The 25,660-nt window shown below is 34.3% G+C and overlaps 2 protein-coding genes across 2 annotated transcripts in view; both read left to right on the top strand.

Annotated features, from left to right (window-relative positions):
- Nucleotides 1–25,660, top strand: part of Ipo11 (importin 11) — a 129,334-nt gene that overhangs the window by 79,187 nt on the left and 24,487 nt on the right. Inside the window, exons 25-29 of the mRNA XM_013025287.1 lie at nucleotides 1,713–1,792; nucleotides 2,281–2,361; nucleotides 8,932–9,027; nucleotides 9,800–9,913; nucleotides 14,957–15,078. Of these exons, the coding sequence (XP_012880741.1) occupies nucleotides 1,713–1,792; nucleotides 2,281–2,361; nucleotides 8,932–9,027; nucleotides 9,800–9,913; nucleotides 14,957–15,078 (493 nt within the window). The remainder of the gene's footprint in view (nucleotides 1–1,712; nucleotides 1,793–2,280; nucleotides 2,362–8,931; nucleotides 9,028–9,799; nucleotides 9,914–14,956; nucleotides 15,079–25,660) is intronic.
- Nucleotides 19,822–21,984, top strand: Lrrc70 (leucine rich repeat containing 70). Its single transcript, XM_013025286.1, is given in 10 exon segments — nucleotides 19,822–19,843; nucleotides 19,846–19,913; nucleotides 19,916–19,952; nucleotides 19,955–20,024; nucleotides 20,026–20,096; nucleotides 20,099–20,137; nucleotides 20,140–20,324; nucleotides 20,327–20,567; nucleotides 20,774–20,881; nucleotides 20,884–21,984. Coding segments are annotated over 10 exon segments (1,809 nt in total). The 3' UTR covers nucleotides 21,852–21,984.

The raw sequence follows: 25,660 nt of genomic DNA, 5'->3' as shown, positions 1-25,660 counted from the left end.
TATATATACCACATTTTCTTGATCCATTCATCTACTGAGGGGCATCTGGGTTGGTTCTATATCTTAGCTATGGTGAATAATGCTGCAATAAACATAGTTGTGCCAGTAGCTTTAGTATGGCCTTGTTTCTGATCATTTGGGTAAATGCCCAGAAGTGGGATTGCTGGGTCATAGGGAAGCTCAGTGTAGAGTCTTTTGAGGAACCTCCATACTACTTTCCAAAGTGGTTGAACAAGTTTACACTCCAACAATGCAGTAAGGTTCCCTTCTGTCCACATCCCCTCCAGCATCTGTTGTTATTAGAGTTCTTGATTATAGCCATTCTAACTGGGGTCAGAAAAAGTTTTTATCAGTCCTATTGAAATAGACTCTCTAAAAGATTTGTATCAGAGAATAGTAGGTTTTAATCATGTTTTGATTAGTATAATATATATCCTGTATACTCTTGTATCATTATTGTATGCATTGTACTTTATTTTTGGATGAGAGGTAAAATTGGATTTCATCAACATATCAACTTATCATTAGAGTCACCCCTTTTGCTGGTTAATTGGAGATAGAGTCTTAGGAGTTTGTCTCTCTGGGGCTGGTTTCAAAACCATCCATCATCAGGTCACATGCTCCTGAGTAGTTAGGATTAGGGACTAGAGCCACTGGCACCTTACTTTGTTGTTGTCGTTGCTGTTTATTTGTTTTGGGACAGCTGGCCTGAAACTGAAATCAGTTAGCATTCTGAGTGCTGGGATCACAGGTGTTTTCTACCATGCTTGTCTGTAATTTAGTTGTTTTTGTTTTGTTTTGCTTCTTTGTTTTTGTGCTGGTGCTGGGGCCTGAGCCGAGTTGCCTAATCTTTTTGCCCAAGGCCAGCACTTTTCCACTTGAGCCACATCTTCATTTCCGACTTTTTGGTGGTTAACTGGAAATAAGAGTCTCAGGAACTTTTATGTTCCAGCTGGCTTCAAACTGCAACCCTCAGATCTCAGCCTCTTGAGTATCCAGGTTTATAGTACCTAGTTTGTAACTCAGTTTTAACTGAAATGAATCACTTCATTTAAACTATTTTTTTAGGGCTGGGAAGGTGGCTCAGTGGTAGAGCACTTGCCTTGCATGCATGAGGCCCTGGGTTCCATTCCTCAGCACCACATAAGCAAAAAGAAAAAAGCCAGAAGTGGCTCAAGTGGTAGAGCGCTAGCCTTGAGCTGAAGAGCTGAGGGACAGCGCCCAGGCCCAGAGTTCAGGCCCCACGACCGGACCCAAAAAATAAACAAAACTATTTTTTTAAATTACATGTTGGAAATATTTTTAATTCAATCACAAATTAAGGGGATCACAAAAACTAAATTCTTTTAAACTAGAGACCCAGATACTCTGATGTTTGAATACTTCAGAGAATCCTAACCCACATGTAGGCTATAAAGAAAAACTGCAATGAGAATTCAATATTTAGAAAATATGATAGATAATTCCTATAATCAAAAGTTATAAACTATGGTAGTAACATGTAGTGATCATTAATAATAAACCAATATATAATGTTTGTAATACTTAATATTTATGTACTTATTCATAATATATAATAGCAAACTGTTACAGAGAAACAGTAGGAAGTGTTAAGAAAACATGTTGTTTGAGAACCTACGGGAAACTAATTTTTAACAGTGACTTCAATGAGTTTATTTTGTCATTTTTTTTCATTATTACTGTTTTTACAGAACTAAGTTCAGACAATCTCAGAACTTGCTTTAAGATCATCAATGGTTATATCTTTTTATCATCAACAGAATTCTTACAGGTATGTTGGAGTTACTTTTGCATTGCAAGAAATTGTATGATCATTATTTTGGTGTTTGTTTAAAATTAAGAGATGCCTTTTCAGAATTGTAGATTGATTTGTTATTTTGAAGTAGGGGATGGATTCTTACTGAGCATTCCTTACTCCTGGGCAGATGTGATCAGCATGCAGTTCCATTTTATTTAATGCAGAAAGTACTAAGTTTATAAATATATCTTTCCTTAAAAGCACAACTTACCAGCAAATTATTTTTGTTAGGTTCAGTCTTTTTGTTTAGCTTTTAACTATTACCAGAAATTCTAACTTAAACTATGTGTTTACACCTTTAATATCTATCTTTCTATCTGTCTGTCTGTCTATATATATATATATATATATAAATATATATATATCTCACATAGATTATATAATAAGTCCAAAGTTAAATTTTATCCTTTCTTTATGTTATAGACTCTAATGTATGTATTTGACTTTTGATTGAATTTCAGACATATGCAATAGGTCTTTGTCAGTCCTTTTGTGAACTCTTACAGGAAATTACTACAGAAGGTCAAGTTCAAGTGCTCAAGGTATTGTTATCTTTTTATCACCAACAGACCATAAAAGAATCATCTGTTAAATTTATTATCTTTGAGGTTCGTTTGTTTTGTTTTGTAGAACTGGACCTTCATATGGAGGTAGAAGGTTGGCAAAGAGAGGAGTTGATGTCGTAGTGGAGAGGATTTTCTTTTCTTTTTTCTTTCTTTCTTTTTTTTTGGCCTTCAGCTCTTGAGCTGAAGACCAGCGCTTTATTGCTTAAGCCACAGCACCACTTCTGGTTTTCTGAGTGTTTTATTGGAGATAAGAGTCTCATGGACTCTCCTGCCTGAGCTGGTTTTGAACCATGATCCTCAGATCTCAGCCTCCTGAGTAGCTAGGATTACAGGTGTGAGCCACTGGCACCTGGCAGGATTTTCTTTTAATAATATTTGAATGGCTTAATACCTATGCAATGTAGGGTTCAATTTTGAATGTGCATATACATTATCTGGAAATCTGATTTCTAAAACTAAATGATTAGGTTGCTCCTAGTCCTCATACCTCACTGTGTATCAGCTATTTAAAATCATTTTAACAAATGGCCCCAAAACTTCTTGCCTCTTCAATTTGTTAGTCTGCTTTGTGGATCAATTTTTAATTGTATAATTTTGTAGTTTTGATTATCAAATAAAGTTAGAGTCCCAAGTTTGTTGAAACTATATTTAATTTAGAACCTATTCACCTATAGTTTCATATATCTTTATTATGTCTGTATATTAAGGATAGAAATAGTAGTACATGTATATTATAAATTCACATAGTGGATTGAAAGAAAATCTAATAGATTTTATTTTAAATAGTGTATATCGAGTGGAAGTGAAATTTTAGCATACTAATAGTTTGTTTGTTATTCTCTGCTTGTACTTGCTTTGGTTTTTGAGCTGAGCTGTGCTGCCTCTAAAGCTCTTGAGTACATTATGGACTTTGGTTCCCTCATTTATTATATAAGGAATTGTATTAAGTGGTGTGTGGGAGGTTGTGTTGTGTATGTTTGTGTGTGCTCATATATATATATACATGTGTGCTGGAACTGAGGCTTGAACTCAGGGCCTCAATTCTCCCTTTGCTTTTTCATTCATGGCTGGCTGTACCACTTGAGTCATGCCTCTACTTCTGACTTTTTGGTCTCCAAGATTTGTCTACCTTAGCTGGCTTCAAACTATAATCCTCATTCTCAGCCTCAATCCCAGCCTGGTAGCTAGCTGGAATTATAGTCCTGAGCAGTTGGTACCTGGAACATTAAGTAATTTCTAACAATATGTTATGTAATATTTGAAGTCCTCTGCCATATTTAAACACTCTCTAAATTAGAATCAAGATCCTTTTTGTAACTATGACTAATATTTTTGAAAGATGGTTTATGAAATATTACAATTAAAACTTCCATCAAAAATGAGAAAGATGTTCTAAGAAGAATACATTTTTCTTCTTGCTACTTGTTTTTAATTATAGTCTCACAAAATGGGGGGAATACTAGCATATCAAGTAAGCCTATGAATTGATAGAGACTGCAGGTTAGAATATTAGCTACTTTATAGCTCTGTGAGGTGGACAAGTGTTCTTTCTCACTTTCCATTTGTAAAATGAGAATGTTACCATTACCTACTTCCTATATTTTAGCCTGTGTGTGTGTGTGTGTGTGTGTGTGTGTGTGTGTGTGTGTGTATGTATGTATGCATGCAGAGTCTGCCTTTGGGATGAAACATGCTAATATATATTTATACTAATTTATTTGGTTGGGAGATCTTTGTTTGTAGAAAAACTAAAGTAAATTGATCTAACTGACAGTTTTCCTAAATAAGAGCGTGTTTAAAATGAACAGTACATGCAGTTAGCTTTTAAAAATAAATGATTTATGCAATGGTAACATATTATTAAAAACTGTGTATCTCAACTGGCACTCTAAAATTAATTTTATGTATTTTTCACTTCTCAGTAGCACAATTAAAAATTATTATAATAAATTTCAAAGTTAGATGTTAGATGTCCTTAATAATATAAGTAACAAAGGTCTATTTTTGTGAGATGCTGATTCCTCACACCTGTAATCCTAGCTATTTAGTAGGCTGAGATGTGAAGATCAAAGTTTGAAGCCAGCCTAGGCAGAAAAGTCTATGCCAACTGTTAATTTATATCTGGTTAAGTCTCATAGAAAAAAAACTGTAAGTGGAGGTTTAACTCACGTGGCAGAGAGAAAAGACCAAAACAGAAAGGTAGGCCTAGTTCAAAATCTCATGTTAAACAGCAGAAACTGCAAATGGAGGTATAACTCAAGTGGCAGAGAGAAAAGACCAAAACAGAAAGGTAGGCCTAGTTCAAACCTCAGTACCAGTGTACACACGCACGCACACGCACATGCACACGCACAGTGGTGCTTATCTCCCTCAGAGATCTTTTTTTTTTCTTTTAATTTTTTTTTTCTTGTCAGTCATGGGTCTTGAACTCAGGATTTGGGAACAGTCCCTGACCTTTTCCCCTCAAGGCTACCACTCTACCACTTTGAGCCCAGCACCACTTCCGATTTTCTAGGGTTAATTGAAGATAAGGGTCTCATGGACTTTTCCTGTCCAGGCTGATTTTGAACTGTGACCCTCAGATCTCAGCCTCCTGAGTAGCTGGGATAACAGTCATAAGCCACTGGTGCCTGGCATTCTTCTTCTTCTTCTTCTTCTTATTATTATTATATAGTTATATGAAGAGTTTTCAATTTAACATGTCAGTTTGTGAATACAATGTTCCTAACTTCGCTTGTGAAGTGATTCAGCATAGATCAGTCATAATCCAAATGTATGATAAAATATTTTTAGCATTTTTTAAAAAAGTTGCAGAATAAGCCTTTTTCTCTAAGTATACCACCAGCAGGTTATTAATATGATATATATACTTGAATTAAAAATTGAGAATCTGCCATTTGCTGATGGCTCACACCTGTAATCCTAGCTACTCAGGAGGCTGAGATCTGAGGATTGTCACCATAAGCCCATCCAAACAGGAAAGTCTGTGAAACTCTCATCTCTGCCAATAAAGCTGCAAGTGGGGTTATGGCTCAAGTGATAGAATGTTAGCTTTGAGCAAAAATACACAGAGACAGCACCCAGGTTCTGAGTTCAAGCCCCAGAACTGGCACACATAAAAAAAATTGAGAGTCTGATAAATGTTTAAGATAACAAATTATATAAATATTGCTGTATCTGAATTTACATGTTTAGTTTGAAATCTCAGAAATTTGGTCTAACTAGTAAAGAGGTGGATGTTGAATGATACTAGAAATATGGTAGTTATCATGAATAAATATTCTTGTGCTATTATTATAAAAGTATTTTAGAACAATGGTGTTTTTATCTTATGTCTGTATTTGAAGCTGAGAGTACTCAAAATTTTTAGTATTTTCCTGTTCTCAGAGCTCTAGTATAATTATGAGTGTTTAATATTAGCTCATTCTCATTAATGTCCCTCAGATACTGTTTCTTAATATAGTTAGCTACATAGCATTCTTAATATATTTTTGACTAAATGTCACCATTAAACTAATTTCTGACAGTACCTGCAAGTAACTTCTTTGTTATTTGAGGCAGAAAATTACAATGCTAGGAAAATTGGCTGGGAAGATCAGTATGTCTGCTTTGGGAGCAAATTATTTAGAGTAAAATGGTGTAGAGTAAAAATAGGCTTTCTTCTGTGATTTGAAACAAATTAGATGAATAAAATTATATTTCTAAAAATACTCTAAATTGTTAGCATTAATTTGAAATGTGTCTATATGTATATACACATATTATTTTGAGTTATGAAATTCTTGTTCCTCTGATAGCTAGGATTACGGAATGATGGAGCCCACTTCATATCCTGTTACAGGTTGGCTGTTATGAATAGTGCTGCAATTAATATTCAGGCATATTTCTTGGGCATGTTTGGGCCTATTTTATATGTTGAGTTACAGTCCTTCAGATATTTGCCCAAGAGTGGTATAGCATGGTCATGGGTTTTTAGTTTTTTGTGAAACTTGCATACTGATTTTTTTGGTGGTGTACTAGTCTACATAGACTAGTTATACAGTGACTTGTGTTCCTTTTTCCTTCCCTCCTCACCAGCTGAATTCAGTAATATGTTTTAGTTCAGTGTGTTCACACAGATGAGATCAGATATATGTTAATTTTTTTAAAGGTACTTTTCCAAAGCTACATTTGTTGTGGAAAATACTTGGGAAGAGGCAAGCAGCACTTGTAGAACTCACATTATTTAGGCTGGCATGCCCAGAGAGAGGACTTCCTACTCCAAAGTCTGAACCTGAACCAACAAGCACTTGGGTTCTGGGTTTTAGTTCTGAGTAGAGCAGAGATTTTTTGAGTTTCAGTTTACCCCACACAAGGTTACAGTTTCTTGAAAATTACTTCAAATTTAAGGGTCAAGCTAGTTCTGTGTGAGCCAGCTTGAACTAGTTCTGACAGTGATGGGTTTTAGTTACCACATTGACTCTCCCCTCTGAGCTCTTTATTCTCCAAATATGCATGGCTTTTCTTAATGTTCTGAAGTGATACAATGTTACTTTAATGTAGCTTATTATAATTCATTATATATGACATTGATTGTCCTTTTTGGTTTTAGAAGCAGTCTCTTAGGCTGTATGAAAAATACATGAACATTCTTTTCTTGTAGGTAGAATCATTTGTTCAGATAAGTTTAGAAAATATTTGGCATTTTAGTTTCTTAGGTAGGTAGACTTGCAACCAATCTTATTTTACTGTTTTCTTTATTTTCAGAATTTAAGTTTTAGCTTCTCCTTTTATACCTTTACAAAGGTGTAAAGGTAGATGGTTCTGCTAATTCCTGTCTTTTTTTTCAGGAAGAGATATGAGGAGATTCATTGCTACCTTAGGATTCAGCTTTTTTTTTTTTTTGACATATTGAATCAGTTCCCTTTTTAACTTCTTTTGTACTTCCATCTTTCATTCCCTGGTCTTTTAAAAATTGGATCTCCATGACCCCTGAAATCCATGTATTGTACTCTTCCTGGGATTTAAGGTGAGAGTGGAGTTAAATTTGTGTTTAGTAATCAGCAGATGACCTTGTTTTTTATTCATAGATAAACTGACTGCTGACATTTATTTACCTTTAGGACTCACTCTAGCAGCTTGTCTACCTATTGTCTATATTTATATATTTTCTTCTCAGTTCTGTTTTTTTTTTCATTGACTACTATTGAGGTTAGACTTAGTTTTGTTCTGACTCGTAAAGCTTCTTGCTATTAGTAAGCAATTGGCATTTTTAAAAATCCCTATTTCTTAGTGGAAAGCACAATGCTTAATAGTTTTTGGCTAAGGGACATTTCCTTTACTTCTTGCTTCAAGTTAGAGAAGTTGCTAACCAACCAGGTGTGCTGCTTTCTAGCTGGAAAGTGTTTCAAAATGCAGGAACATATCTTTTATTATCATAGTGTTTGGAACATGCTATTGTCCCATACTGAGCTAAAAGCCTTTTAGCATAAGAATGGTTGTGCACAGTAAACAGGATATCCTGAGACACACTGCTAAAATTCAGAAGGGAAATCCAGCTCTGATGGTATCTTTTATTTCCTACCCCTCAAATCATTCAGCTGGAAGCATTGATTACTTTGTCTTTGCTCTCCTTGCTGCTTTCTTCCATACTATGTACATAAATAAGACAAAGAGTGACAAAACAAATTTCACGACATTGAATTTCATGTTTGCTCATCTTAGTTATACAGGAGAGGTCTCACCAATGTGAAAGTAATTTCTCTTTCAAGTTTTGTTATGTAACCATAGATACATAAGGCTAGTTATATAATGATAATTATGATTTGCAATTTAATAAATGTATATATTTACTTTTTGACAGTGAACATTATGTTGTAATTTGCCTTTTAATTATTTAAAACAATGCTTTTAGCTGGATGCTGGTGATTCTTGTCTATAATCCTAGCCACTCAGTTGGCTGAGATCTGAGGTTTGCAGTTCAAAGCCAGCCTGGGCAGGAAAGTCCAGTAAGCCTATCTCCAGTTAAACAGCAAAAAGCTGAATTGGAGCTGTGACTGAAGTGGTAGGGTGCTAGTAGCCTTGAGTGAAAAAGCTCAGGGGCAGTGCCCAAACTCTTGAGTTTAAACCTTAGTACAGACAGACAGACAGACAGACAGACACACACACACACACACACACACACACACACACACACACACAAACGCACGCATGCACACACACATGCACACGCACACACAAAATCCTTTTGCTGCTTCTGTTAGCATAACATTTTCTACGGATTATTTGTTTATGGTACAAGGATCAGAATTACATTAATTGCATATTACATGTTATCAGAGTGTGATTAAATGTAATTTTCTGCAAATGTTCTCAAATTGCAGTTTTTATAGATCATTTTTTTAAAAGTGTATCTAGTGTTAGTATTCTGTATACCTTATATACCTGCAAGTGTTTTTCATTTGGTGTATGATATTTAATTTAGTTCACTGATTTTTGTTTTCTTTGTGTTTTCTATTAAGCAATGACTTGCTTGTTTAATATTATCAATGTCTTTCTGGTTTTTAGGTTGTGGAAAATGCCCTTAAAGTGAATCCAGTATTAGGTCCCCAAATGTTTCAACCAATTCTACCCTGTGTTTTCAGAGGTATTATAGAAGGAGAGGTAAGACTTTTTGTAATTCTGTAGGCTCCTATTGTTCTCATTTTTAATTATTTATCATTGCCAGGGAGACTATCCATCTTTAATTGATAAATGTAAAAGGAAACCTATTATTTGGATCCTATTGTATTAAGTAAATTTCAGGATAGTTATGTAAATTTGCCTTTTTTTTCCCCTTACACAGAAAAATATAAATTTCTTTTTGATATGCCTTTTACTCACATGCATGTGTATTTATGTACTTCTGGTTTGAAGTAGAAAGATGTTTAATAATTTAATTCCAGTAACTCACTGTTGAGAATATGAGTGGGAGATGTAGTATTTTTGTAGATTGAATGTATTAAACTGTTGGCACACTTTTTTTGTTTGTTTTTCTGGCACTACAGTGAACTTGCTGCTTGTTATTTTTCAATGTGCCCACTTGAGCCACTCCCATTAGCCTGATCACTGGTTGTTTTGCAGTCCATCTGCTCTTAAGATTTATCTAATTGTATAGAGGAGTAGCCAGAATAAAACAAGCATGCCATTGATACATAGTACTTCTTTTCTTCTTATTACATATATAACATAAATTCATGTAAATACATACACATATAATGCATGTATCACTTGTATTTAGTTATCATTTGCTTAGAACTCAGGTAATATTGATGAATCAGCCTAAGGAGAAGCTACATGAATGAGAATGTTGTTTCATATTTCTGTTAATACTTTATTAGTGGTTTGTTCTTGTACCTTGACACAGTTTTACATGTAGTATGTTTTAATTGTACAGAGATATCCTGTAGTGATGTCCACATATCTTGGAGTTATGGGTCGTGTCTTACTACAAAATGCTAGTTTCTTTTCTTCACTTCTTAATGAGATGGCACATAAGTTTAATCAGGAGGTAAGAACCCATATTTCCTTAAATTCAGGAAATATTTATTTAAATATAAATTTGAAAAAGTATATAAGCTGGAAATAGTTGATGAAATACTCAAGTTCTTTTGAAGCATTTGAATAATTAATAATTTAAGTTGTTCCTATTATTGAGAATAGAAGAAAGGAAGAGAAATCTAAATCACAGTTCCTATTCAACATAGGTACTATTATTTTGCCTAACCATAAAATGGGATTCTTAATTGTTTTTTGGTTACAGTTTTTTTAACTGCTAAATTATGTGAGACAGGAATAGGAATTTCCTGCCCCCTCTTTCTCTCTCTCCCCCACTCCCCTCCCCCCTTCTCTCTCTTTCTCTCCTCTCTTTGAATGTGGGGCTTGAATTCAGGACCTGGACTGTCCCTGAGCTCTGTTGATCAAGGCTACTGCTTTGAGCCACAGCACCACTGGGCTGGCTTTGAACAGTGATCCTGAGATCTCAGCCTTCTGAGTAGCTAGGATTACAGGCATGAGATGCTCGTGCGGGCTTAGGAATTCTTTTGCATATATCTGTAATTTTTTTTCTCCTCTTCTTTCCTTTTTCCTTTTTCCATTTTCCTTCCCTTTTCTTTGTTGTGACAAGGTCTCATTGTAGTCTGGATTGTCTTTGAAGCTCTGAAGCTGGTCTCAAACTCTCAAGCTTCATTGCTTCCTTCTCCAGAGTGGTGGGATTACGGGTATGATGGGTTTCTTTCTTCCTCTTCTTTGTCTTTCTCTTCCTCGTCTTTCTCCTACCCTTCTCTCCTCCCTCTTCTTCCTTCTTTCTCCTTCTTTACTCTTCCTTCCTCCTCCTTTCTCCTTCTTCTTGCCGGTACTAGGGAGTAAACTTAAAGCCTCATGGCTAGTTTAACACTTTATAGCTTGAACCATACTTCATACTTCTAGGCCAGCTTTTTTGCTTATGAACTGGAGATGGAGCCTCATGGACTTTTCTTCCCAGGGTTGGCTTTGCACTGGAAACTCAGATCTCCTGAGTTGGTAGGACTCCAGGTGTGAACCACCCAGGCCTAGCTTCTTCATTGTTTTAATGAATTTGTTTCAATGCCATTTATTGTATTTCTAATTATTATGCAAAGTGATGATAAAATAAAAATACTGTAGCTGACACCAACTACTAGAGTTAAGTTTGGAATAGGTTCTTAATTATTTTAATCTAGTTACTGGAGACTAGATAAAGTACATGATATTCAAGTAATACTTTTATATTTTTAGTTATTAATCTGTTAAGATTTTAAGATATAGAAGATAAAATGTACTTGCTATTTCTAGAATAGAGATATTTATACACTATTTATGACAGAAACAAATATAGCTAGAGAAAAGTACAAATTTTGCAGTGTATATTGTTTTTTAAGAACTAGACTTACCAAAGTAGTTACACTATCCTTTGTTTTAATGAATATCTAAGAAAATTTTTTTCTTCTTTTTTTTCTTTTTTTCTTTTGTACCAGTACTGGGACTTGAACTCAGACTGTAGTTGAGCACTTTTTTTTTCACACATTGCTGGCTCTGTACCACTTAGATCTCAGCCTCCTGAGTCACTAGGATTACAGGCCTTAGCCATTGGTGTACCAAGATTGATAGTTTCAACTGGAATGGGTTAACGTTTAATAATTAAGACAGTTACTCAGTTGAGTTCAGTGATTTTTTGCATGAATCTAATAATAACAATATATCTAACAATAATATAAATTTTAAACATCGCACATATTTAAAAAATCTACAGCTCATTGATTTTTAACATCTATAATTCACAGAGACAATAGTATTTTTCATTCCTATCTCACCTGTGAGAAATCTGGGATTTGGTCATTTGCTCAAGTTCATACAGCTGCTAAATAATGGAGATTATACACAAATCCTAGCATCTTAATTTTAGAACTTGACACTGCTCCTTCCCACCTAGCATAGAATTATGAAGTTTTCTATTAGCTACTGGCAAAACTTGATTTCACAAGCTGTTAAGAGTGAAAGTACTTAGCACACGAGCCCTGAGTTCAGGCCACAGGACTGGCAAAATAAAAATGAAGGGAAAGTACTGAAAAGACAATTTCATAATAGTAAAAATTTGTCTAGTGTGCTATGGGAACAGAAAGAAAAGTGGTATATTACACTAATGAGATGTTTTTAATTTGGAAAACTTAAAAGTACCACGTAGATCTGTGTCAGCACTTGATCTTCAGATTAACTCTGAATGTGTCAATGAAAAGTTAAATGACTTGAATATAACATAACTATGGATATTACCCTTCTGGTTGTGTTAGCTTTAAAATATTCTGTAATAAGGTGTTAAACTTCTTTGCGGGCAGTTTTCATAGCCTAACTTTATCATATAATTAAAAGTAAAATCTAGTGCTATTTTATTCACTTTTTGATAGTTTTGAAGACTAACATTCTTATTACAGAAACAACCTACTACCTTTGCCTGCAATATCCATTCCCTTATTTTTTTCTTCCCTTGCTCTTTTTTTCTTTCCTTGGTTTTGTTTGTAATTTTTTTTATTGTGGCTTGTGGATTTTTTTTTAAATAAAGATTGAGACCGTTTAATATTCTGAAGTTTAGATTCATTTAAATGTCTAACCCATTCTAAAATGTCATGGTACCAAGGGCTCTTGTCCTACTACTGAATTTTCTCCTCCCTCACATCCCATTCAAACCCTGACTGTATGTTATGTTTCTTTCTTATATTACCTAACTGACTTTCTGTCCATGATATCAACTCCAGGATGGTCATCAGCCTTCTCTTAATTTAATTAGGAACAGAGCCTCAGCTTTTCCTTTCTTATTGACAATTCCATTTTTGTTTGTTTTGTTTTGTTTGTGATACTAAGAATTTGAACTTAGGTTGGTGCTCTACCACTTGGTTATACCTGCAAATGTTTTTGTTGTATGATTTTTCAAATAGCCAAACCAATAATAAATGTATGACCTACACAGTCTTCCTACTTGTGTAGCTTGGTTGATAGGTGCCTGGCTTTTCATTGGTTTAAATAGAGCTGATGAACTTTTGCCCAGGCTGGCCTTGAACACTGATTCTCCCACTATCTCTCTCCTGAGTTGCTAGGATTAGAATGGTAAGCCCTTATGCCAAGGTCACAAATCAGTTGTTTTTTTCAGGGAATCAATAAGTCAGAAAAATAATTTTATTCTTCCACTTGCCATATTTTTTTTCACCCTTTTCCCAGTATTATATTGTTTTACTATTCACAGTGCATAGGGCTGGTACTTAGAATATATTAACTTCTCAACTGCTGTGCTATTTTTCTGGGTTAGACATTTGGTGTAATTTGTATCTTTGCCCCGTTCTCAATGTCTCCAGTTAGAGCTACTGTGATTTCATTTTCTAGATATTGTATATTTGGCTATCTTCAGAAGTGGAGAAGACCAAGAAGTTCTAGTTAATCCTTTTAACCTGTTCTGTTCTGAGCTCTATATATAGGCCATTTCCTCTGCCTCCCAACCCCTCATTTTTTCTTCAGGTGATTCTTGCTTTTGGGGTTTTTTTTTGGGGGGGGTCCCGTCGTGGGGCCTGAACTCTGGGCCTGGGCGCTGCCCCTCAGCTCTTCAGCTCAAGGCTAGCGCTCTACCACTTTACCACTTGAGCCACAGCGCCACTTCCGGCTTTTATTTTCTGTTTAAGTGGTGCTGAGGAATCGAATCCAGGGCCTCAGGCATGCAAGGCAAGCACTCTACTACTGAGCCACCTTCCCAGCCCTCTTCAGGTGATTCTTAAGCTCTTAAGTTCTAATTTAAAAGCTGCATTCATTCTTTGGGAACCTTTGCCCCAGTCTTTTGACCTTTGGCTTTTCTCTTGTGTTCTCTATAATATTGGAACTATATCATCCAGGATGAGAATTGAGAGAGGCAGGAGATGAGATATCCAAAGTGAGCATTTCCTTAATTTTTTCCCTGTGCTCCTCATTTATGCTGATTGTTTTTATTTCAACCAAAAATGTTAATATAGCTTGATTTATTTATCACATTTTAATGATATAACTTGATACTTGCTTTTGTTTTGTTTTGTTTTGATTTTTGGTCCTGGTGCTTAAACTCAGAGCTGAATGCTGTCCCTGAGCTCTTTTTGCTCAAGGCTAGTGCTCTACCACTGAGCTGCAGCTTAGCTTCCAGCTTTTTCTGGATTGTTTATTAGAGATAAGGGTCTCACAGACTTTCCTGCCTGGGCTGGCTTAGAACTGTGATCCTCAGATCTCAGTCTCTTGAGAAGCTAGGATTACAGACATGAGCCACCGCACTTGGCATTACTTGCATTTATAATAGTGTGTTCCTGAATCTTTCTTATTATTTAGAAATCATCTATACCAATTGTTTCCAGATTAAATTTGAATGGAAAGCACAGTAGTATAAATGACAGCAAACTATACTGATTCATGGTATGTTTAGTGTCCTATACCTAGGCAGAAAAACCAAAGAACAAAAAAAAACAACAAATAGTTCTATTTATTAGGTAGTTATGTGTGCATAACTTAATATACTTTCATGCTCTGATATGTTAGTAGCTATTGGAATAATATTCAGAAAAGTTTATTTCATTCTTAAATTACAACTATCAGCTACTAATGAAATATGTGTATCTGTTTGGCAGGACTCAGATTCTCAAACCTTGAAATCAGATTGATTGTGCTTTTTTCATAGTAGTTGCAAGTATTCTACTTTGACAGTATTCAAGTTTATTCATCCTTATTAACCAAATCCTTGAATATCCTTCCACCCCTGATTGGTCAACAGTTTTCATTGTTGATTGGTAATTTATTACATGAAATTACTGCATACAGATTTTGAATATTTTTTTTATTTTCCTTCTTTCATGATTAGTTAGGGTCTGTTTCTGGTTTGGGCTAAATTATTTCTTGTCCAGCTCAAGACCTGTCCCAAATTCAGTTATTCATTTCTATGGTTTGTTGTATTTAACTTTAACTTAGGAGGTTTTAACCTTTGACATGAGTAAATCAAATTTCAAGTGTTTTGAGATGCCTTCTTCCCTTTTTTCAGATGGATCAGCTTCTAGGAAACATGATTGAAATGTGGGTTGATCGAATGGATAACATTACCCAGCCTGAAAGAAGAAAACTTTCAGCTTTGGCTTTGCTTTCCCTTCTGCCATCTGATAATAGGTGAAGAAATGCTTCCTTACAATTAGTTTCTATAAAGCATAAAAATGTCAGTACAACTTTTAGCTATCAGTAATGCTGTGTGTGGTTATGGACTGTGTCGCTTTTGTATATGTGAATGCTAATTTTGTTGGTAGATAATAATATGATATAACTTATAAAGTTAATGGCATACTTACTCTTTAGTGATATAGGCTGTAGTTTAACTTGTTTATATTTTCAGCTTATTTTTATCTGAATTCCCATATTTTATACTGACCAGGTTTAATCATTTTAGGATCTTTTTTACATACAATACTTTATATTCAGTAACACTTCCTAAATATATAAAATATGATGATCCAAACATTGGTTAAATAATTATTTTACCTTTTAATTTGCCAATCAAACGGCTTGAATTTCTTTTTCTATATAGATGAAGTCATTGTGCTATACAGACTTGATTAAAATGTTCATTTCTGTTAGAAATACAAAATGTTTTGTATTTCATTTAAAGAATGACTATTTCTTTTCATTTTTAATACGTTTTTACATTATGTATTTAATTTTTTTGTACTTTCAGCAGTTTGACTTAATAGGAGTTTTCATCTACTTTGTGTAGATTTTTGAAAATTGTGATGGATGATAATTATTTGAAGGTTGTTTAGTGAATTTTCACCTCTTTACATTTTTTGAATAAGTCATCTTGGGATCTTGTATGAAACATTTCTTTTTAAAAACATGTTCTCCTTTTTTGGCTCAGTGTGCTTCATTTTATCAATGTACACATCTGGATTTCCCTGTCCTATTCATTGTAGATTTCCCGATTTATTTTAAAAATATTTATATATTTATTTGTTTATTTATTTAATGCAGTTCTAAGTCTTGAACTCCAGGTCCTGATGCTATCTCTTAGTTTTTGTGTTCAAGGCTAGTGTTCTACCACTTGAACCAAAGCTCCACTTCCTGCTTTTTGATTGTTACTTGGAGATAAGTTTCACAGACTTTTTCTGCCCAGGCTAGCTTCAAACCTCGGTCTTCAGATCTCAGCCTCCTAATTAGCTTGGATTACAGGTGTGAGCCACTGGCTCTTTTTTTTTAAATACTTTTTGGTAATACAAACAAAAATATACAAATTAATGGTGTTCCATGTAATGTTTCAGTACATACAGTCTGCTATAGTCTATTGTGATCATGCTACTGTGTATTACTACCCCAGAGTTTCTTACTGTTATCTAGCCGTAACTTAGTACCTATTGGTCAACATTTTCATCCTGTTTCTTTCCTACAGTCTTAGCCCTCTGGTAACTGTCATTCTGCTTTGAATATTTGTGAGATCAGCTTTTTTTTTTTTTTAATGTACTTCACCTGTGAGTGAGATCATGTCTTAATGTGCCTGGCTTATTTCACTTTAAAGTAATTATCCAGATTTCTTTGAGTAACCAACGAGCATGCTTCTTGAAGCCTATTCTATGTTTGCATTTATGAATATTAATAGTGTATTCAATTGATGACATGACTTTTTTTCTTTGATGTCCTTATTTGAAGGAGCCATTCTTCCAGACCTCTATTTTTTGTTTTTTTACTTGACCCAAAAGCACCCCGAGACTGATATTGTGTGAAAATATAGTACATCAGATCTTTAAATCTTAGGAAAACTTTAGAACATACATTTTATTAGTGATATATTAGTGGTATATGTCCAGTTTTATTTAGAAATTATATTTTCCTGTCCCCACCCACAAGTTGTAAGGTTCATTTTCAACATAGTGTCTAGTAAGACTGACACCCCCCCAAAAAAAAACTATATGCTAAGATAAAGAATTCAGTCACATTCCCACCAAGAGTGCATTAGCATTCCCTTTTGCCACATCCGGCCAGCATCTGTTATTATTATTTTTCTTGTTAATGGCCATTCTAAATGGGGGAAGTAGAATCTCAATGTCGTTTTGATTTACATTTCTTTTATGGCTTGAGAAGTACAGCATTTTTTCATGTGTCTATTGACCATTCTTATTTCCTCTTCAGAGAAGGAGTGGTTGTTTCTTTGAGGATTTGTTTTTTTGGGGGGGGGTTAATTTTTTGAGCTCTAAGTATATTGTAGATATAAGACCTTTGTCTGTTATATGGCTAGTGAAGATCTTCTCCCAATCTGTGGGCTTTCTATTTATCTTACTAGCTAGGTCCTTTGCCCTGCAGAAGCTCAGCAGTTTCATGCAATCCCATTTGTCCAACCTTTCTTTGATTTGTTGTGTTTCTGGATCTTTATTGAGAAAGTTTCAACCTGTGCCAAGGAGACCTAGTGTTTCCCCCATTCCTGTAATACTTTCAGGGTATCTGATCTCAAATTGAGTTTTTTAATCCATTTGGAATTGATTCTGTTACAGGGTGAGTTATAAAAAGATCTAACTTCAGTTTGCTACCAATTCTGCCAGCTCCATTTGTTAAAGAATAGAGTTTGAAGTTTGGTATTGTTATTCCTCCAGCACTGTTCTTCCTGCTAAGAATTATTTTTGCTATTTGGGGGTCTTCTATTCAATATGAATTTTTGTATTGCTTTTTCTGTTTCATTGAAGAATGTTGTTGGGATATTGATGGGTATTACAATGAATTTGCAGATAACTTTTGGCAATGTTGCGATTTTCATGATGTTAATCCTCCCTACCCAGGAGCATGGGAGGTTTTTTTCACTCCTTAAATCTGCTTTACTTTCCTTTTTCAGCTTTTTAAAGTTTTCATTATAGAGGTCCTCCACATCTTTGGTTAATTTGTAGAGTTTTTTTGTTTTTTTGTTTGAGACTATTACAAAAGGAGTTGCTTTCCTGATTTTAGCTTCGCTCTTCTCATTGTTGGCATACAGAAAAGCTATTGACTTTTGTGGGTTAATTTTATATCTTGCTACTTTGACAAAGTGAGGTTAATAGGAACATATTTTTTATAGGATTGTTGTTAATATTGAGATATAATTCATTCTAAGAAATCAGTGGATGTTAGATTGCTTTTTATACTTCATGTTAAAACTTCAGTAAATGTTTATTGCTTTTATTAATGGTGTAGGCTACTACTAGCATTGATATTTACTTTATTCTCTACTATAGGAAGGAAAATTGTGGAAAAGAGTTTTTGAAAAAAATTAATGCGTTCTACCAAAAGAAGCTTGTTCTTCAGTTAGTACACTGGGTTTATTATTATTATTAGTAGTAGTAGTATTAGACTTGTTCTGCTGCATAGCAATGTCATTTTTGTTGGGGCATTTGAATACTCTGTACACATAGTAACAAATAGAATCAGTTTCTTGGAATTTAGAAGTTATGAAGTTAGTAAGTATTGTTTTGTTTGGTGGGAGCTGAATTTCTAGTATGTTACTAGTTTTACTATGCTACTAAATTAGTCAGTTATGGCAGCTTGTACATAGACACAAGTTAGTTATTTCCCTTCTGTGATCGTTTTAATTTTCACATAAAGGTCATTGTTTGTAAAGAATGTTATATAAAAGTCATATTTATAAGCAGTGCTAGATACTAGTTTTAGGAAAAGTCAGAAGACATTCATTCTACAGTAGTACACAAAGCTACCTTTACAGATCTAGGTCCTAGTCATCTTGAGTTGAAATATCCTCTGCCTCATTTTCTTAGTTAGAAAAGAATAGTAAGCAAACACGTATGCACACACACAAATACATACACACACAGAGTAAAGTAAATGAAGTGCTTTTTTTACTCTCCTAAACCTTTAGCCTTTGTCAGTAATTTAGTGGGCAACTCAAAGCATATACCTTCTCTTTTTCAAAAATATTTGAAAATTTAAAAGAATACAATGTAACAATTTTTGTATTCATTATTCTATATTGTTGATTTTTACCTGTTTAAAAAGGAATAAAGTGCCCCAAATTTTATATATTGAAAATAATTTTTAATTCATATTACCTTGTTTCTAATTTCAGCTTGCTTTTTTCCACTCAGTAATCATATGTTATTGATAGTTAGGGCCTTGATGTTTAAGTTTTCAAATACAGTTGAAACCTTTTTTCTTATTTTTAAATTGTGGGAGGTATTTAAGTATATGTGTTAGGGAAACTGAATGCATTCTGAAAAACAAGTTCTTGAGATTTCCTTTCAACAGTGCTTTTGAAACACAGATAAAATTACTTCCTGTCTCTCAGTTTCCTGTTTCTATGGCAACCTCTATTTTGTACACTGACTACAGAGGAACCAATGTGAAGAGTGGCGTTTCCTGAGCAAATTGTGACTTTAAAAAAAAGGTGGAGGGCTGGCAGTAAGCAGTGGCACAGAAAGAAATGGAGTTTAGAAATACTGCTCTTCCAGATTTAAAAAGGAAACCTTTATTTGAATCAACGAGTATTAATATGAATTTTCTGTTCTTGGTAAGATTATTGTTTAAAAATAGACTGCTAGCTGGAGTGAAAATATGGTTGATTTTTTAAGAAGATATGGTTTACAAAGAGTGCTTTAATCTGTAAATGTGTTCGTATTTTCATGAAGTATACTGTTATTTGATATTGGACTTTAGATTTATAAAAGGACATACATCCACAGATTATCATCTATATGTTATTTGTCACTTTTGTTACAATTAATTGCAGTAGTTTAATTTACAGTTTATTAAGTTTCAATTATTTTGTCAACATGTGTTTATGGGCTGGAGGTGTTTTATAACATTAATTTTAAGAACTTTCTGATGATTTACAGCTTAATCTTCTTATTCTAGATAATTCTGATATGAACAGAGAAAAATAAGAACATGGCTATGTGTGAAGTACAGTTTTCTCTGCCTGCCTCCAAATGTTTCTACTGGTTATTTGTTATCTTTTATTATTATCTCATAAGGAGATATTTGGATATTTTTGTCAGTTTGCCACCTCTGTACTAGAAGGCAACTCCTGTAACAGGCTTTTCATATTTTCCTGAAAGTAGTTTTCTCTATCTGATTGGAAATAATAATATTTCATACAAATGAAAGTTCATTAACAAGGCTTAATTCTCTTGTAGCTGTGCATTTGAATAATTCTAATATTGTACATATATCCAAGCTTTTGTTAAATTGTGATATCTATGTTTTCTGCATGTAACAATTTTATAAAACACTTAAATCCTGTAATATTTAAGGGACTTTCAAATCTTCCCAATGTATATTTACAGCCTAGTTCAAGTATCTTTTGGTTCAAGAGGAGTATTTTTAATTGTATTAATCAGTATTTAAACTTAGAAAAGAAACACATCACTGTTCTTTGGACTGATACCTCTTTTGGATATTTATTGCTCTTATGATACTTGATTTATCAAGCAATAAAGTTTTGAAGATCTCAGGCTTTCTTTACTTTGGAAACCTTGAGTATAACTTTATAGATATAAGCCCTAGTTGTATCCACAAAGTAATAATTTAACAAAATATACCAGCAAATATATGACATATATCCTATTATGCAATATAATTCTTTGCTCTAAAAGGACTATGTTTTTCTGCTGTTGAAAATTTTAAGATCAATACTATTAGTAGAGCCACATACTTTAGGCCAAGCCCTGTAATCCTAGCTACTCCAGGCTGAGATCTGAGGATCATGGTTCAAAGCCAGCCCAAGCAGGAAAGTCTGTGAGACTCTTATCTCCAATTAGTAACCAAAAAATTCTGAGAGTGGAGTTAAGTCACCAGCTCAGGAGCAGATAAACTTAAGGACACCCAAGTCCTAGTTAAACTACAGGGTAGTCTTAAAACAGATAAAATGTTAGTAGGGATGTGTTTAGTGGAGTCGATAGCATTCAACATTTTATCTTAACTCATATGACCTAAAATTTAAATTCTGACACATTTAATTAAATAATTTACTTTAACTTAGAAATAGAATAATCAGCATTGATAATGATAAATTTGAAGACAAAGGAGCATCTCTGAAGGTTCTTAATCTGTCATTTAATAATCTTACAGACTTACATCCAAAGGTCCTTAAGCCACTGTCTTCATTGACTCATCTCCATGCAAATTCTAATCCTTGGGAAAGTAACTGCAAACTATTGAGCCTTCAAGACTGGTTAGCATCTTCAGCCATTATTCTAAACATCAAAAATCCCCTATCCATGCATGGCAAAGCATTATGTTATGTTAAGTGGACTGACTTTACAAATTGCATTACATCTTCGACAAATGTATCCAGAACTTGGGCTGTAAAATCTCTTCATATTCATCACAAGACCACTGCATTAATGATGGCCTGGCCTAAAGTAATCACAAATGGGAAACACTTGGAAAATACTGAAACTGAGAGTGTTACCTTCTGGGAACGAATTCGTACTTCACCTACCAGTAGATTTTTTCAAGAGAATACTTTTGGTAAATCATTAGAGACTCCTGCAGTATTGCCTGTGCAAATACAACTTACTTCTTCTGTTAACTTGAACTTGGAAAAAAACAGTGCCTTACCTGTTGATGCTGCTGCAGTGTCAGGGAAAACATCTCTAATTTGTTCCCAAGAAGTTGAGAAGTTAAACGAAGCTTTTGACATTTTGCTAGCCTTTTTCATTTTAGCTTGTGTTTTAATCATTTTTCTGATCTATAAAGTTGTTCAGTTTAAACAAAAACTAAAGGCACCAGAAAACTCAGGGGAAAATAGATTGGAATATTACAGCTCTTATCAGTCAGCAAGGTATCATGTGACTGCCTCCATTTGTAACACCTCCCCTAATTCTCTAGAAAGCCCTGGTTTGGAGCAGATTCAACTTCATAAACAAATTGTTCCTGAAAGTGAGGCACAAGTCATTCTCTTTGAACATTCTGCTTTATGAATAAATATTGGCTCCAACAAAACTATAGAACCATATGAACACAAAACAGAATCATTCTTATAGAATTATGTTTGAAAATAGAATTATATGAGCATAGCATTATTAAAATGTTTTAATAATTTGTGAAGTGTAATTATTCAGCAAATGTTTTCTTTGAAAATATAATATTGATAGCAATTGATAGCAAGCACTATATTAAAAATGCTTCTCATACCATGTTTAATCCATACACAGTCTTGTAAGGTAATACTACCTATATTTTACAGTAAGGAAACAGAAGAATGTAAGTACTTACATTCTCACAGCTTTTAACATGTTATAGGTCAGCTTGATGCTTTTAATATCTACTGCTGACATCAGGTGCTAGGATTTAGACATGTTTCCTGTTTTTGATAGAGCATAAAGTCTAGAGTAATACATGTAGTTACTGTATAGTTTGGTAAGAACTGTACTGGTGGAGGGGAACAATAGCATTAAGTAACATTAATTTAGATCATGAAGAATAAATAGAAATTAGCCTAGCGAAGGAAGCTGAGTAACACTGTGTCAGAAGAATTAAAGGAGAAAGAATGCTACATTTCAGGAACTAGCTAGAGTTCTGTGAGTGGTATGAGACTTGAAGCTGGAGAGAGATTTCAGATGATGAGACCATTATCATTTATGCGTTATCACTGAGACTGAATGTTTCAAGCAGTGGAAAGACATCATCAGGTTTACCCTTTAGAAAGTTTACTCATTCTGGAAAGAATACTAATGACGAGGGCCTGGATCAGGAAGTGGCAGATGAATGAGTGCATGAAGAGATGATTTAGGTGCTTTCGTGATCTGTTGGAGCATGGAGGGGGGGTAGGTGAGGGTTGATAGATTTATGATTTTGTGCTGCATTCACTGAGATATGGAAATAACAGGAGTGGAGGTACCGGTGGGACAATATACTGAATTCAGTTTTAGATAGATGAATTTGAGATTCATGTCAAATACTCTCATGGAAACATGTAGCAAGTAAAAGTTAGAAAAAGAGGTCTGTCTGATCTTTATCAGACAGTGTAATTCTTAGTCTTCGACTATTACATTGGAAGTAAATGTGTATTGGGAGAATACATTATACATTGGGAGAATCATTTTACATTCTTTACAGTAACCACAGGAACTTATGCTGTGATTTTGAAACATAAATATGAACTATTAAGACTTAGTAGAAGTGAAAAAGTCCTCAAGAGATGTTAATAGCTTTAATTGAGACCACTTAAAGTAGATAATTGTAGTAGTATAACATTTTACTCAGCATAATTTTGTAAATCCATTCTTTTTAATTTCTATTTTTTATATTACTACAATGATAATGTACAGAGGAGTTATAGTTACTTAAGTCAGGTAATGAGTGCCTTTCTTTTTGGACAGTGTCATTCCTTCCCTTCCTCTCTGCCAGTTTTTCCTTCCTGTCTCCACTCACAAGTTGTATATTAGCATAAATGAATATCTTTTACTAGCTTGGAAGATTATTATACATGTAGTAAAGGCTCAATAAGGACCTGCACCACAAATAGGCACTTAAAATTTCTTCTTCAGGGTCTGGGAAGGTGGCTCAGGGGTAAAGTGCTTGCCTTGCATGCATGAAGCCCTGGGTTCGATTCCTCAGCACAATAGAAGTAGAGAAGGTCGGAAGTGGCACTGTGGCTCAAGTTTTAGAGAGCTAACCTTGAGCTGAAGAGCTGAGGGACAGCGCCCAGGCCCAGAGTTCAGGCCCCACGACTCACACACACACACACAAAATTCTTCTTCAGTAAATCTGTTATGTTTGTCCTTCCTCTTCCTCAATATTTGTGTTTTTATTTAAAAGTTAATACCAACCAAATAAAATTAGTCTGAAGCAATCCTCAATGCTTAAACCTACTGATAATTTTAGTTTATATTATGGATTATATATACTCATGAGATGGTGCTCTGATGTCCATTTTGCCTTAGGATAATGGTTCTTAAATTCAGTACCTATGAACCCATAGCAAAGTAGGAAATGATGTGAATCATTTGTCTTATTTGCTTATCTACGTGCTGAATGATTTCAATTATGAAAATAGTAGAAACAGGGTGATAGGTCCATTTTGTCTTCGGTACTGATATGTTTCAAGCATAATATTTAATTTTCTTTTAATGCTTCTACTTCTGTCACTTTCAGCTGAAGATAATAGTTTTGTGTGTCTGCACACTTCTGTTATTATTAATAAAGATAATAAAGCTATAAAAATACCTCAGTCAAAACAGCATCAATAAGAGGCATATATAGTGTACCTACTGCTGACCCAAGTATTTTGTTTCATGGTTTCTGACTCTTGAGGAATCATACAGTATAGGATACTGCACTTTAGTAGGAAGTAGTTTTCTTACTTGAATAATGTAGAAACCTTGTACATATGTTTTCCTTTTTCCCCCCTCTTTTGTTTCCATCTTTCTTTCTGAGTCCAAGCTAAATTCTAGCTTGTTTAGTTTGGATCTTTGTCTGTGGAAAATTGTGTTGCTTTTACGAGACAATTTCTCCAGTATTCTTTTAGCCTAATATGGAGGCTTATATTTCCCTTGCGTTTTTCTTTGAAGCATCAAGGCGCCAAAGTGCAGTTTCCCCCACTGTTTCCTCAATAACTTACTTAGCATGTAGGAAAGCCTTTAGAACTCCATCTTCCAGCATCAGAACTGAGCCATTTGTAGTTTTATTCCTACTGTAAACATAACTCACTAGTTAAGTGTAGGTAGTAGAATTTTCAGCAGATGAAAAGCTCCAAGTTAGAAAGTGTTTATGAAGGAAAGCTGGTTGAGCTAAATAGGTAGTAGAATTTTCAGCAGATGAAAAGCTCCAAGTTAGAAAGTGTTTATGAAAGAAAGCTGGTTGAGCTAAATAGCAGTAAGGTTAGAAGTGAAGCGAAAGTATGGGAGCTGGAAGCATGGTTCATAGCCTGCTATACAAATACTGCCCCCTAAGAAAAGGAGAAGAAAAGGGAGAAACAGCATGCATACGTTCACTAAAGTTGAGTATTTAGATTAAGTGTAGTTGAGTATCATTGAAACGAATAAAACTTTATTTAAAGCAAGAGAAAGTTTATGTTTAGATTTTTGGGAAGAGCACTTCAGTCTGCTCTGTAGAGAATGGATTAAAGGAAACTGATGACAAGTTTCCCTGTTTGAGAAATTATCCAAGAGTTCAAACTAGACAGAACTGGCATTGTGACACTGTATTATAGAAAGAATATAGAAAAATAGCAACAAAGAAGTCCTTCAGAGACAAATGTAGAAGAATTTGGGGATGGATTAGATTTGAGAAAGGTACATGATAGGTCAAAACTGAACTCTTAATTTTCTAGTTTGACTAGATCCAATAGAGATACTCTTTTTAAGTAAGCTAAGGAGAACTTCTTTTTTTTTTAAATTTGGTTTGGTTTCTTTGTTTCAAAGGCACTCATAAGTTTAGTGTTGGATAACTGAAGCTTGAGATATATGTAAGATTTCCAAGGGTAAATGAGATACGATGCAGATGTCATTTGGGTTCCTGAGCCTAGGACAGGATCAGTGTGCTTGTTGTGTGTAAGAAAATTTGTCTGGAGCCTGCATAAGGCAGGCTTAAAAATATAAGGTAATTATCCATTTTCACTATAAGAAAACTGTCTAATATCTAAACCTTTTTTTTTTGGTGGTCAACTAGAATACATTATGCTACCAAAGCCATAACAAAGTAGTAAGTATCTGTTAATGTAGAGTTGAATTTATATTAATGTATATAATGCATATATTTTTATAATACTTTAAATTGTTATACTTAT

This window comes from Dipodomys ordii, unplaced genomic scaffold, assembly GCF_000151885.1.
Source record: "Dipodomys ordii isolate 6190 unplaced genomic scaffold, Dord_2.0 Scaffold83, whole genome shotgun sequence".
Taxonomy (NCBI): Eukaryota; Metazoa; Chordata; class Mammalia; order Rodentia; family Heteromyidae; genus Dipodomys; species Dipodomys ordii.
Note: the sequence above shows the minus strand (reverse complement) of the source record. Positions and strands in the feature narration are given on the sequence as shown.